At 37.4% G+C, this 13,483-nt stretch overlaps 1 protein-coding gene across 1 annotated transcript in view; it reads right to left on the bottom strand.

The window, feature by feature from the left end:
• Positions 1–358: 358 nt before the first annotated feature.
• Positions 359–13,483, bottom strand: part of FRK (fyn related Src family tyrosine kinase) — a 109,197-nt gene continuing 96,072 nt past the window's right edge. The window contains exons 5-8 of the mRNA XM_006164984.3: positions 9,234–9,392; positions 3,232–3,413; positions 2,056–2,221; positions 359–1,678 (exon numbers count right to left, since the gene is read on the bottom strand). Of these exons, the coding sequence (XP_006165046.1) occupies positions 1,467–1,678; positions 2,056–2,221; positions 3,232–3,413; positions 9,234–9,392 (719 nt within the window). The 3' untranslated portion in view covers positions 359–1,466. The remainder of the gene's footprint in view (positions 1,679–2,055; positions 2,222–3,231; positions 3,414–9,233; positions 9,393–13,483) is intronic.

Below are 13,483 nucleotides of genomic sequence, written 5' to 3' on the forward strand. Positions count from 1 at the left end.
ATGCACCTGGCATGTTTGTCAAGCTGGGATGAAACCTAGTTAGCCATGTGGGATCCGGCTTCCCTGTACCACAAGACCAGTCCTATATATTTTCTTTTAAAGCAATATTGACATTTATCTCATCATCTAATGAGGCAGGGAATTTGATATATCCATTGCTTAAGACAGTAACATTCTGGGCCAGGAGGTGGTAGTTGAGGTGCTGGATTTCCACATGGCCGACCATGGTTTGTGTTCCGGACCCAGGGGCTCGCATTTTCACTTTCCCTCTCTCTCTCTTTCTGGTGAGCACATGTGCCTTCTCACAAAATTTTAAAAATAATAATAAACATAATAAATAAAATTAAAATTTTAAAAAGACAATAAGATTCTTGCAAAAATCAATGCAAATTTAAGATAAATAAAAACGCTCTTGTCTTACCAGACTTAAAAAAATGTTCTATAATCAAGTTCAAACATTATCCCCAGCCAGTAAATCTGAGATAGAGATTGACCTGTTTTGTAGTCAATTTAAAACTCTTGTATCAATGCAAAGGTACTGAAAAAAAACAAAAACAAACAAACAAAAAAACTATTCTGAAGTCATAGGCCATAGTAATCCTGGAGCTCTTATCTTATTTTCCTGAACTATTTGATAACCATTTCCCAGGCTTTGTGGGTTATTAGATGTTTCTCACATATTTCTGTACATAATAACTCATCAGCTTGCAACCTGAATTCTTAACATTAAGAGATTAAAACTAATGCAGATGATTCTCAGTTGACACATACTGAGATACCAAAAAAAAAAAAAGAAAAAGAAAATCCATCATTTCCTTCTATAAAATGAAAGAGACTAAGATTCTTTAATTCTTTTTCTCACAGCTGCTTCTTTTTTTATGCTTTGGGGGGAAAATGTGCAATTACTGTAAGTACAATCAAGTCATTTAACATGGCTTTACTATCATTGTAGTTACAGGATATTTTAAAAGAGAAAAAAAATCTCAAAGCACAGGTCCTGCTGTGCTGCAAAGCAATCAAATTCCTTCATAATAACAGCCTGATGGGATTCAGCAACCCAAGAAATAATGAATAGCCACTCCACTCAGTAAACAGGAAAACGCTGCAACAGTCACTGAGTAAAAATGGACTATTATTTGTTGATTCTCTTGATCAGCATTTCACACAATAAATAGGAATGTAAGTATCTCTTAAAAAGAAAAATAACTTTGTTTAGTGTGTTTGATTTTATCAGACAATAAGAAAGTGATATATCATTTTAGACTGTCCTGCAGTATTGTCCTGTCAATAAAATATACATATCATCATTTTTTTAAAAAACATGGCCAAATTTACAGTATCATTTGAACATGTCAGGATAAACTGATTTTGTAGTTGGCTGATAAGGTTGTATTTCCATATTGATTAGTAGTAGTAGTAGTCGTCGTGTTTTGGCTACTTCATTGTTTGTTATTTATTATCAGTGTTCATTTTATGAAGTTATTTGCATCACTGTATGAAGAGTCTGTTTCAAAATAGTCTTCAAGTTTCCACTGCAGTGTTTCAAATGTTGGTCGCTCCTTAGGCTCTGCATTCCAGCACTCTAACATGATGTTGTAGAATTGCTGTGGACAGTTAGGCGGTTGTGGGAGTCTGTAGTTTTGACTCAACATCTGGATTACCTGAGCACCTGTGAAACCTAAAAAATATAAAATTGAGCCAACAAAAAGCAAGTTAAAGATCAGAGTCTTAAATTCTTAGGCACTTTCACTCCAGGTTACAAAGCAAATCAGTTTCCTTTGTGGCCTACCATCTCCTTTACAGGTTGCAGAAATTAAACTAAATCCTGGAGCAAGGACTGTCTATAAGGCTGCGATTCAGGAGCAAAGGAGAAGGAAGCAATAAACCACCTCATTAATGCAAATTATCATCATCAAATTTTATCTCTCCAGCTCCCACAGGCACATGTGTGGTCAGCCTCATAACTCTGCCCTCTAAGTCTGGGCAAAGCAGTTAAAGTCACACCTAAGTAAGTGACCTGCAGCAGAAAGGCCCACTTCAGAATTAATTACTTACCACTATAAGGCATTTTGCCATAAGTAATGATTTCATAAAGAAGGATTCCAAATGACCACACATCAGACTTAATGCTGAATTTATTAGCACGAATGGCTTCAGGTGCAGTCCACTTCACTGGCAGCTTTATTTCGTGTTTAGATTCATAGATGTCTTCATTATCTACCTGTTAAAACATTAAGGAATCAAGCCAAGTTCAAGTGATTTTTTTTTTCTACCCTCATTCATTTATAACTTGCTTTACATTATAATGTAGAGGTAACAGAGTAAAGAAATGAGCTTAGTTCAATTGATAATTACAGTAGCATATTCTGAATCTGGTAATACAAGACTGAAAAATCTGTGAGTAGTCATTAATAAAATACCATCTGAGAACCTACTATGTGCTGATGATTCTGGTTTCATATCTGGCCTTTGGGGGGGAGGGGGGACCTGTCTGTTTTTTGATTTACAGCTGATATTGAAAAGACACTCACTTTGATAATCACCATGTAACCACTTGCTAATACAGAAAAGATGGATCCAAATGATTTAAATTAATATGTCAACTCACTGGGGCTTTAACTAATTTATAGACAGAAACAATGATAAATTCATGAGGATCATAAGGGAATCATTTATTTGCTGTGTTTCATACCCTATATCCATATTTTTAGGGTGTGATGTCGAAATTTAAAATTAAATTCAGAGAAAAAAAAACCACACACTTCACATTATGTCTCCTATATTAGTGCCTTTTGGACTGATATCACAAAAGGTTGGGGAAAAGATAAAAGCCAGTGATTGCTGAAGAATTCCAGCAGCATGTAGATTAGTCTGGCATAAAGTGAGCAAAGGTGGATAAGGTAGGGCTGTGCAAAACATACTGCTTTTGTAAGAGAAACAGAGGCATGCAAACAGGCTAACTGAAAACAGATCATCAATCCAATTACGAACTTAATCACATACTTTTCTATCTGGTTGTCATTGTTTTTTCTGGGTTTGATTTTTGTTTTGTTTTGTTTGATCCTGGGTGAAGACTTAGAATGGGCAGATAGTTTTCTATGAGGTCTCAGCTACTAAAGTGGTCTATGGACCACAGAACTTAGAAAACTTGGTTTTAAACAATCACATACATCTATTGGTCTACTAGTCTTTAGGCATTTGATCTATTACAGAAAGTAATTAACACAAAACCTTAAAAACTCTTGCAAGTCCAAAATCTGCTACTTTGTAGATATTATGTTCACCAACGAGGACATTTCTGGCAGCCAGATCTCTGTGGATGTAGTTCTGGGACTCCAGATAGGCCATTCCCGAGGCCACCTGTGCTGCCATGTCTACCTGTTGCGTCAGATGGATCTTTAACCCAGCATCATCTAAGCAATAAGGGAAAAGAAATTATTTACCTTGGGGAACATGAAATGAATTCTGCAAATTCTGATGAATGAGCTGGGTTTAGTACAAGGACACAGATTTTTTTGAGCAATATATATATATATAATCAATACAAATTCATTTGTTGTGAAGGGTTAATAAAATAATAATCTACAGAGTCCAAACAGATTCCTCAGCTATGACCCTCCCATCCCCGAGAAAAGCATTATATGAGAGAAGCAAATGGATCATAGAATCCAAACACAATTACAATTACCTGAAAGAGTATAATTATTGTCATTTTTCAACACCACTTATCACTGACTCATATGTTCATAAAAATTTTACTTAGTTGTTCCTGAATTTCATTCAAACATTGCATAGTTTATTTAAACATTGAACTTATAAAACAATCCTAATTTGTATGTCTCAGCCAATGTAAAGCTCTCTTTCTTCCACCATTTTGTTCTTAAAAATGAACTTGCTAACAAAAAAGAAAGGGTCCTTTGTAAAAGAGTTTCATTTTAATTTATCAACTATATAAAATAAGTGTTATTATTATTCTTCCCATTCCATAGAGCTTGCTGCTACTCAGGGGGAACAAGTAATAAGCTGAGGACTGGATATTCAAATCCAGACATGTATGGGACCAGAAGTTAGTGTAATGGCTGTGTTGCTGAACTCCCACGTAGTTGACCGTGGTTCCAGTCCCGGACCTGGTGGCTTAAATTCATGCCAGGTGCATGTGTGTGCGTGCCCAAGATCCCGAGAGGAGAATGGAGGAGAAGGGATGGTGGAGGGTCCATCCCCCTGGAGGAGAAGGGATGGTGGTGTGTCCATCCCCCCGTGGGGGTGATTTCTCGCTTTCTGGCTCTCTGTCTCTCTCTGTCTTTGTGGTGAGCGCAAGCAACCTATAGCAAAAACCTCTCAAAATAAATAAATAAATAAATAAATAATCCAGAGATCCCTGAGACTGAACCACATGCTCTAAAGAACCATTCTGTGCTGCCTCCCTAAAACTTACTTTACACTGACTCCTGAGCACCCAAAAGTTAGGACACAATGGAGAGAGTTCCATTCATACAAACAGCAAATAGTTATATTGAACTGAAGGGTGTCTAATGAAAATATTCCTGTCTACTTTAGTCCACTTGAGAGAACTGTCCATGAGAATAATGAACAAGCTAGGACCTATATTACAAAAATAGAAATACCTGCTGTTCTTTCAAGAGTGCCTAAATGCCTGATATATGTCACATGCTCTATAAATATATACTGGGGAAAAAAGACCAACTAAATTCAGAGGGAGAAAATACTGATATTTATCCTCTTTAAATTTCAGCAAGAAACCTGTCATCAATTACACTCAATACTAAAGTTTTTTTGACAGGCCTTTCCCATTTTAGAAAAATTTATTACCCAAAGAAGAAAAATCCAACCAACCTTAGGGCCTATGACGATTGTTATATAGAAAAATATGTATGTTATTTCAACTATCAAATACAACATCTAATACTATTACAGGGGAATAAAACGGTTTCTACTGGCAGGCACAATACTGGAAGAAATTGAGTGTTGCACATTTCCTCTCCCGAAAAGTACAGTAGCCCAGGAACTGGCTCGGTTAACCTCAGAGCACACTTCTAATATAACCACCATCTATCAAAACCGATATAAAGGTTCACAAACCTGTGACTATTTACATCTGCAGCAAGGAAATATTTTCATTTATGTTCTATTACCCAGAAGTCTTTCAGGCTGTCATAATGGACTGCTTGAGAGTAGCAGATTTATTTTAAGATTACTTTATTGAATTTACACCATTTTTAAAAAATGTATTTATTTCTTCCATAAGCAAGAGAAACAGAGAGACAGCACCCCCGACAGGGTTCAATGCTGTGAATCTACCTCCAGCCTCAGCTAACCCTAGATCAGGGCACATGTGTGCCCAGCATACTCGGGGAGGTCTCTGAATGTGACCCGAGAACCTTCCTATGTGAGTTCCCTTAGGAAGGTTGCATTTTACTGCTGCACTACTGTCCAACTCTGAATTTATACCCTCTTGACTGAGAAGGCATTGTGTGTTATGAGCACATCTTCATGACTCTTGATGGCTACAAAGTATCCTTACAAATGAAGGCCTTATAAATTTGATTCTGATAGCCTAAGCAAGGAGATGGCAGTTTTTAAACACAGCACAGAGTAAACCACATCAACAAGTCACAAAAATCCTTAATGCAAGGTACTAACAATCTTTTGAAGCTGATACCAAGAGTGTCAAAATAAGCTTGATCCAAATCTCCATTATAGTAGGTTCAGCAAGGCCCCGATATCATCTGTTTATCCAGTCAGTCAACACATAATTAGTACATGTATTCTAGATGCCAGACACTGCTCTAACACTAAAATGAAGAAAAACCTCTGCCCTCATGGAGTTGATTTAGAAAATTTTAAAAATATGATAAATAATAAGTCATACAGTATAAAGTAACTAATAACTTAGGAGAAAACACAGAAAGAAGGGAATAGAAATATGACTAGTCAGTAGAAAGGGAATACATTGTTGAATTATGAGTGACCAGTGAAGAACTCACCCAGATGGAAAGGTCTGAATAAAGACTTTTAGGAAAGGAGAAATGAATATGTGTATAAACAAAAGAAAAGTAATCTCAGATTAAGAAAACAGAAAGTGCAAAGCATTCGAGGCAAAAGTGTACCTGAAGGGTAGGAAAAACAACAAAGAAGGCCAGTGTAATTTTTTTTTTACTTTTTTTTTTTTTTTTTTTTGGAGAGATTTTCACTGTAGGGTGCATGCGCTCGCCAGACAGACAGAGAGAGACATAAAGACAGAAAGCGAGAAGGCCAGTGTAATTGACACAGAGTGAACAAGAGGAAAGTTGAAGACAAGCAGAGTGGTCATGAAGTGCCAAGTCATGCAGGACTTTATGAATTATACAGAGAAAAGAACCAATGGAAGTCATTGAAGGTCGAGCTGAACAGGGACATGCTCTAATTTATATTTTAATTGAATCTCTCCAGATACAGTGTTGACAAAAGATTCAAAAGAACAAGAACCATAAAAGGTAGGCCAATGTAGAGGCTATAGCAGAATAAAAGACAAAGCTGATAATGGCTTAGACCTGGGTAGGAACTTTGAGAAGAGGTAAAATCCTGGATATATTTTGAAGGCAAGCCAATGGGATTTGCTGGTTAGTTACAGGTGGAATGTGAGAGGGAGCAATGGCTCCCAAATATTTATCCTGAGTGTTGACATCGTCAGAGAAGGAAAGCCTTCCTATAAAAATGGCAGATTACTGGGGAGACAGTAAGGAGATCTGTTTTAGACATGTATTTTTAAGATATCTAGTAAGTATATGTAGTAGAAATTAGAGATGTTCTGGGACCAGCAGTTAGTGTAATGGCTATGTCACTGGACTCCCACATAGTAGACCACGGTTCGCATCCTGGACCCGGTGGCTTAAAACTTATGCCAGGCACGTGTGTGTGCGTGCCCAAGATCCCGAGAGGAGAATGGAGAAGGGATTGAATAAAAGACAAAGCTGATAATGGCTTAGACCTGGGTAGGAACTTTGAGAAGAGGTAAAATCCTGGATATATTTTGAAGGCAAGCCAATGGGATTTGCTGGTTAGTTACAGGTGGAATGTGAGAGGGAGCAATGGCTCCCAAATATTTATCCTGAGTGTTGACATCGTCAGAGAAGGAAAGCCTTCCTATAAAAATGGCAGATTACTGGGGAGACAGTAAGGAGATCTGTTTTAGACATGTATTTTTAAGATATCTAGTAAGTATATGTAGTAGAAATTAGAGATGTTCTGGGACCAGCAGTTAGTGTAATGGCTATGTCACTGGACTCCCACGTAGTAGACCACGGTTCGCGTCCTGGACCCGGTGGCTTAAAACTTATGCCAGGCACGTGTGTGTGCGTGCCCAAGATCCCAAGAGGAGAATGGAGGAGAAGGGATTGTGGCGTGGCCATCCCCCCTGGGGAGTGATTTCTCGTTTTCTGTCTCTCTGTCTCTCTCTGTCTGTCTGGCGAGCGCACGTGCCCTATAAAAAAAAAAAAAAAAAAAAGGAAAAAAAAATTAGAGATGTTCACATTTTTTTTCTTCTTTCAAGCACTTTAGAGGATATACTTCCCTACCTCTTTTGACTTGATTTGGCCAAATTAGAAAGGGTATAGAACATACCTCAGTACCTTCTGGTCAGGAGTTACAAGAGCTGGGGTGAAATTAGTCTAATTCCCCTTCCCATGCCAGGGTGATAACAAGAGCAGAGCCTCCAGACAAACTATTTTACACATTTAGTATAAAAAAGAAACACTTGTGTTGGGCCTTTGGGATTTAGGGACTATTTGTTATGCAACATACCTACATTATCCAGATTGATACAATGTTCAAGTAGAGATGATAAGAAGGTAATTGGATAATTCTAGAGGGAGATAAAATTTGGAGAATCCCTGATATGCAAACAATAAAATTAGATGATTTTAATAAGGGAACTAATGATGTTGCAAAAGAGTCTTGGAGAACTTCAAAATATTGAGAAGTCTGAGAGATGAGGTTGATCCCATTGATTGAGAACAAGAAAGGAAGGAGGAAAAGCCATTGAGTGACATGTTCTAGAAGGCAAATGAAGAAACTGTTTCCAGGAAGAAAGAATGTACATTAAATGAAATGTTGCTAATAGGTCTGAAGACTGGAAATTGACTATTATATTTTACAACATGTATATTACAAGTGACCTGTACAAAGCATTTTTGTTAGATATGACCCAGAATTATTCCTGTACCTTGTCCTGGGAATGAAGCAAAAGGGATCAATGGCTAAGGTTATTCTTTCTCTGTTAAGTAATATATTCTGAGGCTGTTCATTTTGATATCTTTATGCAAGCGTGCTCAGTATATTTTTATTTTTAATAGCATTTAACAGACCTTATTGTACTCTTCATTTTTTATCTTTTTTGGCAACTTTGTATTACCAGCTTTAGTGGCCCTGAAATAAGAATACTTTTATCTTTCTAAAATCTTCCTTTGTTCCATTATCTTCACCTCCCTTTATGTTACATTATATCAATCTTAGTCATTTCAAGAAATTAGAGAAAAGTATCTTTTTCCAGCTGAAGTATTCTCTCAATACAAGCGTTCAACTTCTTTGACCACTTCATTTTAATGTTTATTATAGCAGTGTTATTTATTCAATGATTCACTTGTAATAAACATCAAATTTTCACAACGCCCTTAAGTCTTCTCTGACTACCAGAAGTACACATAGGAATAATGAAATAGTATAATTCTGCTTATTATTCTGAAAATTCTAATGTTGCCTATCAGTGAAAGTATTTTTAATACCTACAAGTATAATGTTGTTAAATAATAGCAAAGGAGGGAAAAAAAAAGAAACACCTCAGGATATCTCTTTTTCTCTTTCCTTGAAAGTATTCCATGTCCCCAAATTCTGTGGCATCGAAAATACTTGTCCGTGACAATATTATTCAACTAGTTAGTGCTGGAAACAAAAACATGCAAAACATTCATTTTTCAGTGTCCCACATTGGATTTCAGTACTCTATCTATTGTGAACAATTTACTCTTGCACTACATAAATATTTTTCCTCCTTTTGAGTACACAGTATATATCTTATTGAAGAGTAATTGAGGCATTCAATGTTAGGACATCCATTCTCACAGACATAACACATAGTAAATATCCTTTGGGTTATAGAAAGCTTGCTAAATTGGCATTTATAGGACTAGCTAAACTAAATTCCTCTTTTTTCCCCTTTTAATAAGTCTTTAGCTTACTTTGGAGATATTCTTGCAGACTTCCATGTCTCATCAACTCTGTAATAATATAAATTGGATCTTCTAAAGTGCAAACAGCATAAAGCTGGATGAGCTTGGGATGTCTTAGGTTCTTCATTATCTGTGCCTCCCTCAGGAAGTCATTTGGATCCATTGAACCTGAAACAAGAAGGGGAAATCACTTTATGTTATTAAGACATTCCTATTCTCACGGCAGCCTGGTGGGAATCACCAGGATTGCCTCTTGCCTCTCAGGAAAGCAAGAGCATGAGTGTCACAAATCTTCAGTTAGCCAAGAGGAGAATCAGTTCATTCAGGGCAGCCTGATAGCTGGATGTGTTGGTGCATTAGGGGTGTTCAGCTTATGTGTTATGACCTGTAGGTGAAGAGAGGTTGATTCAGGTCCATATTAAACAGGAAGGAAAACAGGAGAGACTGGCAGGCGGGTTGATAAAACAAGGAAAGCATCCTACAAACATGAAGAGAAGACATTCTATTAACATGAACACTGGCAGACACTGCATGTTTAATTACTGCAGTCAGAGCCTGCTATGTCAGGATCCTAGGAAGGCTGATTGATAGCTGCTCTAACCTTGGGGCCCACTGTAGAAAGAGCTAGAATACAATGGCATTCAGCCATGTTTATGTTGTTATATCTGTAGAAACACAGAGTGTAGGCCAAGTGGAAAACATTCAAACATCACCCCCAGAATTTATTAGTTTTTTTTTTCACTAGTTTTATGTTTAACTTGAAACTGATACTCAATATTTTTTCCTATATTATCAACTTCCACAATCAGAGCTTTAACAGCTTGACCAATGGATAAAGGAGACAGTAAGGGCACCTATTTTGAAGACTCATCTACAATTTTTTTAAATTGCATTTAAATAACTCAATTCTAATTCATCATGTGAGGTGCCAAGGACTTACCATCAAATAAAATCTAATAAAAAGAAGGATATCTAGAGTTGACATTTCATCAGTAATTTTAAGATCTTTTGTTTCTTTTAATACATTGTGTTTCAGAGGCATTACTGTCATTGAAAGATTACTGTCATTTCATATCTTAGTATTCACTATGGATGATACAAGCATTGTTTTCACAGATGCTAAAAAATACCACTCCATTCATCATCCTCTCCCTATTGGAAGGCTTCACAATTGATATTTGAACTTCGAAATGGATAAGTTTTGACATTTTAAGGCAACACTGTGACTTATTTATTCATGTGAACTTAAGAAACGTTATACGTGACTTGCAGATCATTTCATACAAAGCACTTATAACAGTCTACACTTTTGAAAATCGAGAATTTAGAAACCAAGCTCGATCAAACTCCAGATGTTGGACAAATCCCAGCTCTGCTCCCAGCTACCTGTGTGATCTAGAGCAAAGTTACTAAATAAACCTCTCTGAGTTTTAGTTTTTTCATCTGTTAAATGCATCTAATAACTGTAATGACATCATAAGATGGTTAGAGGATCATAGCAATAGCAAAGACATACACATCTTTAATGATTGTTGACCACTATTTGTATTGCTGTTAATGTGAATACTTTTTTAAAAAAACATGTATTTTTTCCCATAAAGCATGTGTGCTCACCAGAGACAGACACAGAGAGAGGGAAAGTAAGAAATTAACCCCTAAGGGAGATGGCCATGTCACAACCCCTTCTCTTCTATTCTTCTCTTGGAATTTTGGGCATGCACACAGCATGATTTTCAAGCCACCAGGTCCAGAACTCAAACCACAGAATGGTTGGCCATGAGGGATCCAGCACCTTAATCTCTATGCCACCTTCTGGCCCCCAAGATGAGTACTCTTAAGAAAACCAAAGAAAATCATTGTAAGTATTATTTTCCTAGGCTCAGGAGGGAAAAAAATAACAAGGATTTAAAAAGGAAGAATAGAGGAAAATAATCTATTCTTTCCATTATTTTTTTCTGAGCTTCCTCAATTCCATCTCTATGACTAATTTATCCCAAATAATCAAATACAATTAAAATGAGGAATGATCATTGTGAGATAGAGCTGAAATAAAAGAGATACCTATGGAAAACAATAATAAGGGGAGAGAGAAGCTGGCAGGTGGTGTGCTGGCTATGCTGGTTTCCCACAAGGCCAGCCATGGTTCGAGTTCTGGACCTAGTGGCTTGCTTTCTCACTTTTCCTCTCTCAGCTTAAATTTTTAAAATAATTAATTAATTAATAATAAAATAATTCTTTAAAAAAAAAAAAGACACCTTAACCAGAATATATCCCTTTATTCTTGGTTTTCATAATTAGTTTCATCTCTGATCAAATATGTATTATGTGACCCTGCACCCTCTGCCATAAAGAATGTAAGGGCCAGCAGATAGTGTAACAGTTAAGTCTCTGAACTTCCACATGGTTGATCATGGATCAAGTCCCCAACACAGTGACTTTGAAAATTACACTGGCCGCATATGGTGCATGCCCAAGATCCCAAGAAGAGAATGGAGAAGAAGGCACTGCATCATGGCCATCTCCTCTGGGGGAGTGATTTCTCACTTTCTGTCTCTCTGTTGATCTATCTCTTTCCAGTGAGCACACACGCACCCTGAAGCAAAAACCTCTAACAACAACAACAAAAAGATTTTGGTTCATGAAGCTTCCAGTGACAACAGCAATTATGATCATCATTCATGTAATTTATATGTACAGAATATTTTATCAGATTCATAGAATGCAGGATACTCAAATCTCAACTCAGAATCAGATTTCGACTTTCCACAAAAGCTGAAATCACAGTATGTCAGGAGCCTCTGCAGATGAAAGTTGTTCAGAGCCTTTTTTCATGGCTATGCTGGTTATGGCTGACCAACTGCAGAGCAAAGGAGACCCAATCTGAACTCAGCTAGTAATGCAACATTAAATATTAATTTTTGCCTGTCAAAGCTACTGTGGGAGTTGATTTCAGGCTTATCTTTATTGCGTAGTAGTCTGCTAAGCAATAAATAGCTGCTAAGATTGATTAATGGTCCCAGTGAAGTGAAGACATTTAACCAATCACCAGAGCTGTTTGCTGCTATTACACTGTAAATCAATAATAATTATTCCTGTTGGAGAGAAAACTATCGTGGCTATTTTTTAATATAAGAAATCTGATTTTTTTGTTCCCTTTTGACCTCCAGAGACCTCCCTTAGAGTACAATGTTAGAAAGGATTGCTAGCTGCCTCCTTTTGGAAAAGAATGATTAGATTGGACAATAAAGTTTAGTCTCAATTGTCAACAGATTATGATTTAAAAACACATACGCGCAGTGATTCTGAAAATTTCAGGTGCTGGATTAGAATGTACTCACCTGGAGTACTCAAGTGGCATCTGGTTTCTTAAATGGGTTTCTCTCCTGTTTTATCTGGCAGATTTAAATGCTGGAGCTGAACTCCCGCACTAGCAAATCTGCACTTCAGTGGGCGCATCTGTTAGTGGCCCCATAGAAGCTAACATTTATTAAGAACTCACCATATGGGGACCAGCAGTTAGCTGGACTTCCATGTAGTCGACTGCGGTTCGTGTCCCGGACCCGGTGGCTTAAAACCTCACGCTGGGCATGTGTGTGTGCATGCCCAAGATCCCCAGAAGAGAATGGAGGAGAAGGGATTTTGGGGTAGCCATCACCCCCCCGGGGGGTGATTTCTCACTTTCCATCTCTCTGTCTGTCTCTGTCTGTCTGGCGAAAGCACGCGCCCTATAGCAAAAATAAACTCTTAAAAAAAAAAAAAAAGACTCACCATATGTACATTGACTCAATTTGTCCTCATAAAGCCCTATAAAGTAAAAACTATCCTAATTCCAACTCTAAGAAGACGAAATTTGGGGCCAGCAGGTGGCATGGTGGTTGAGGTGCTGGATTCTGACATGGCTAACTACAGTTCAAATCCCAGACCCTGGGATTGTGGCATGGCTATTCCCCCTGAGGAGGCGTGATTTCTCACTTTCCTTCTCACTGTCTCTGTCTCTCCAGCAAGTGCACATACCCTATGATAAAAACCTTACTTTTTTTAAATGTATTTCAAAAGAGAAGAGGAAATACTGAAAGATTAAGATTGCCCAAAGTCACAGTTGACAGAGCCAAGTTTGAATTCCAGCAACCTTTATGGTTATACCAGAAGGTCCCAAAATTTTCAGTTCATCGCACCATTAGTATCTCAGTAATGCCCTAAACAATGCTCCTAAACCAAAATGAATACCTAACAGTTTTTTCTTCTCTCTCTCTCTCTCT

This window comes from Tupaia chinensis, unplaced genomic scaffold, assembly GCF_000334495.1.
Source record: "Tupaia chinensis unplaced genomic scaffold, TupChi_1.0 Scaffold143787_1, whole genome shotgun sequence".
NCBI classification, from domain to species: domain Eukaryota; kingdom Metazoa; phylum Chordata; class Mammalia; order Scandentia; family Tupaiidae; genus Tupaia; species Tupaia belangeri.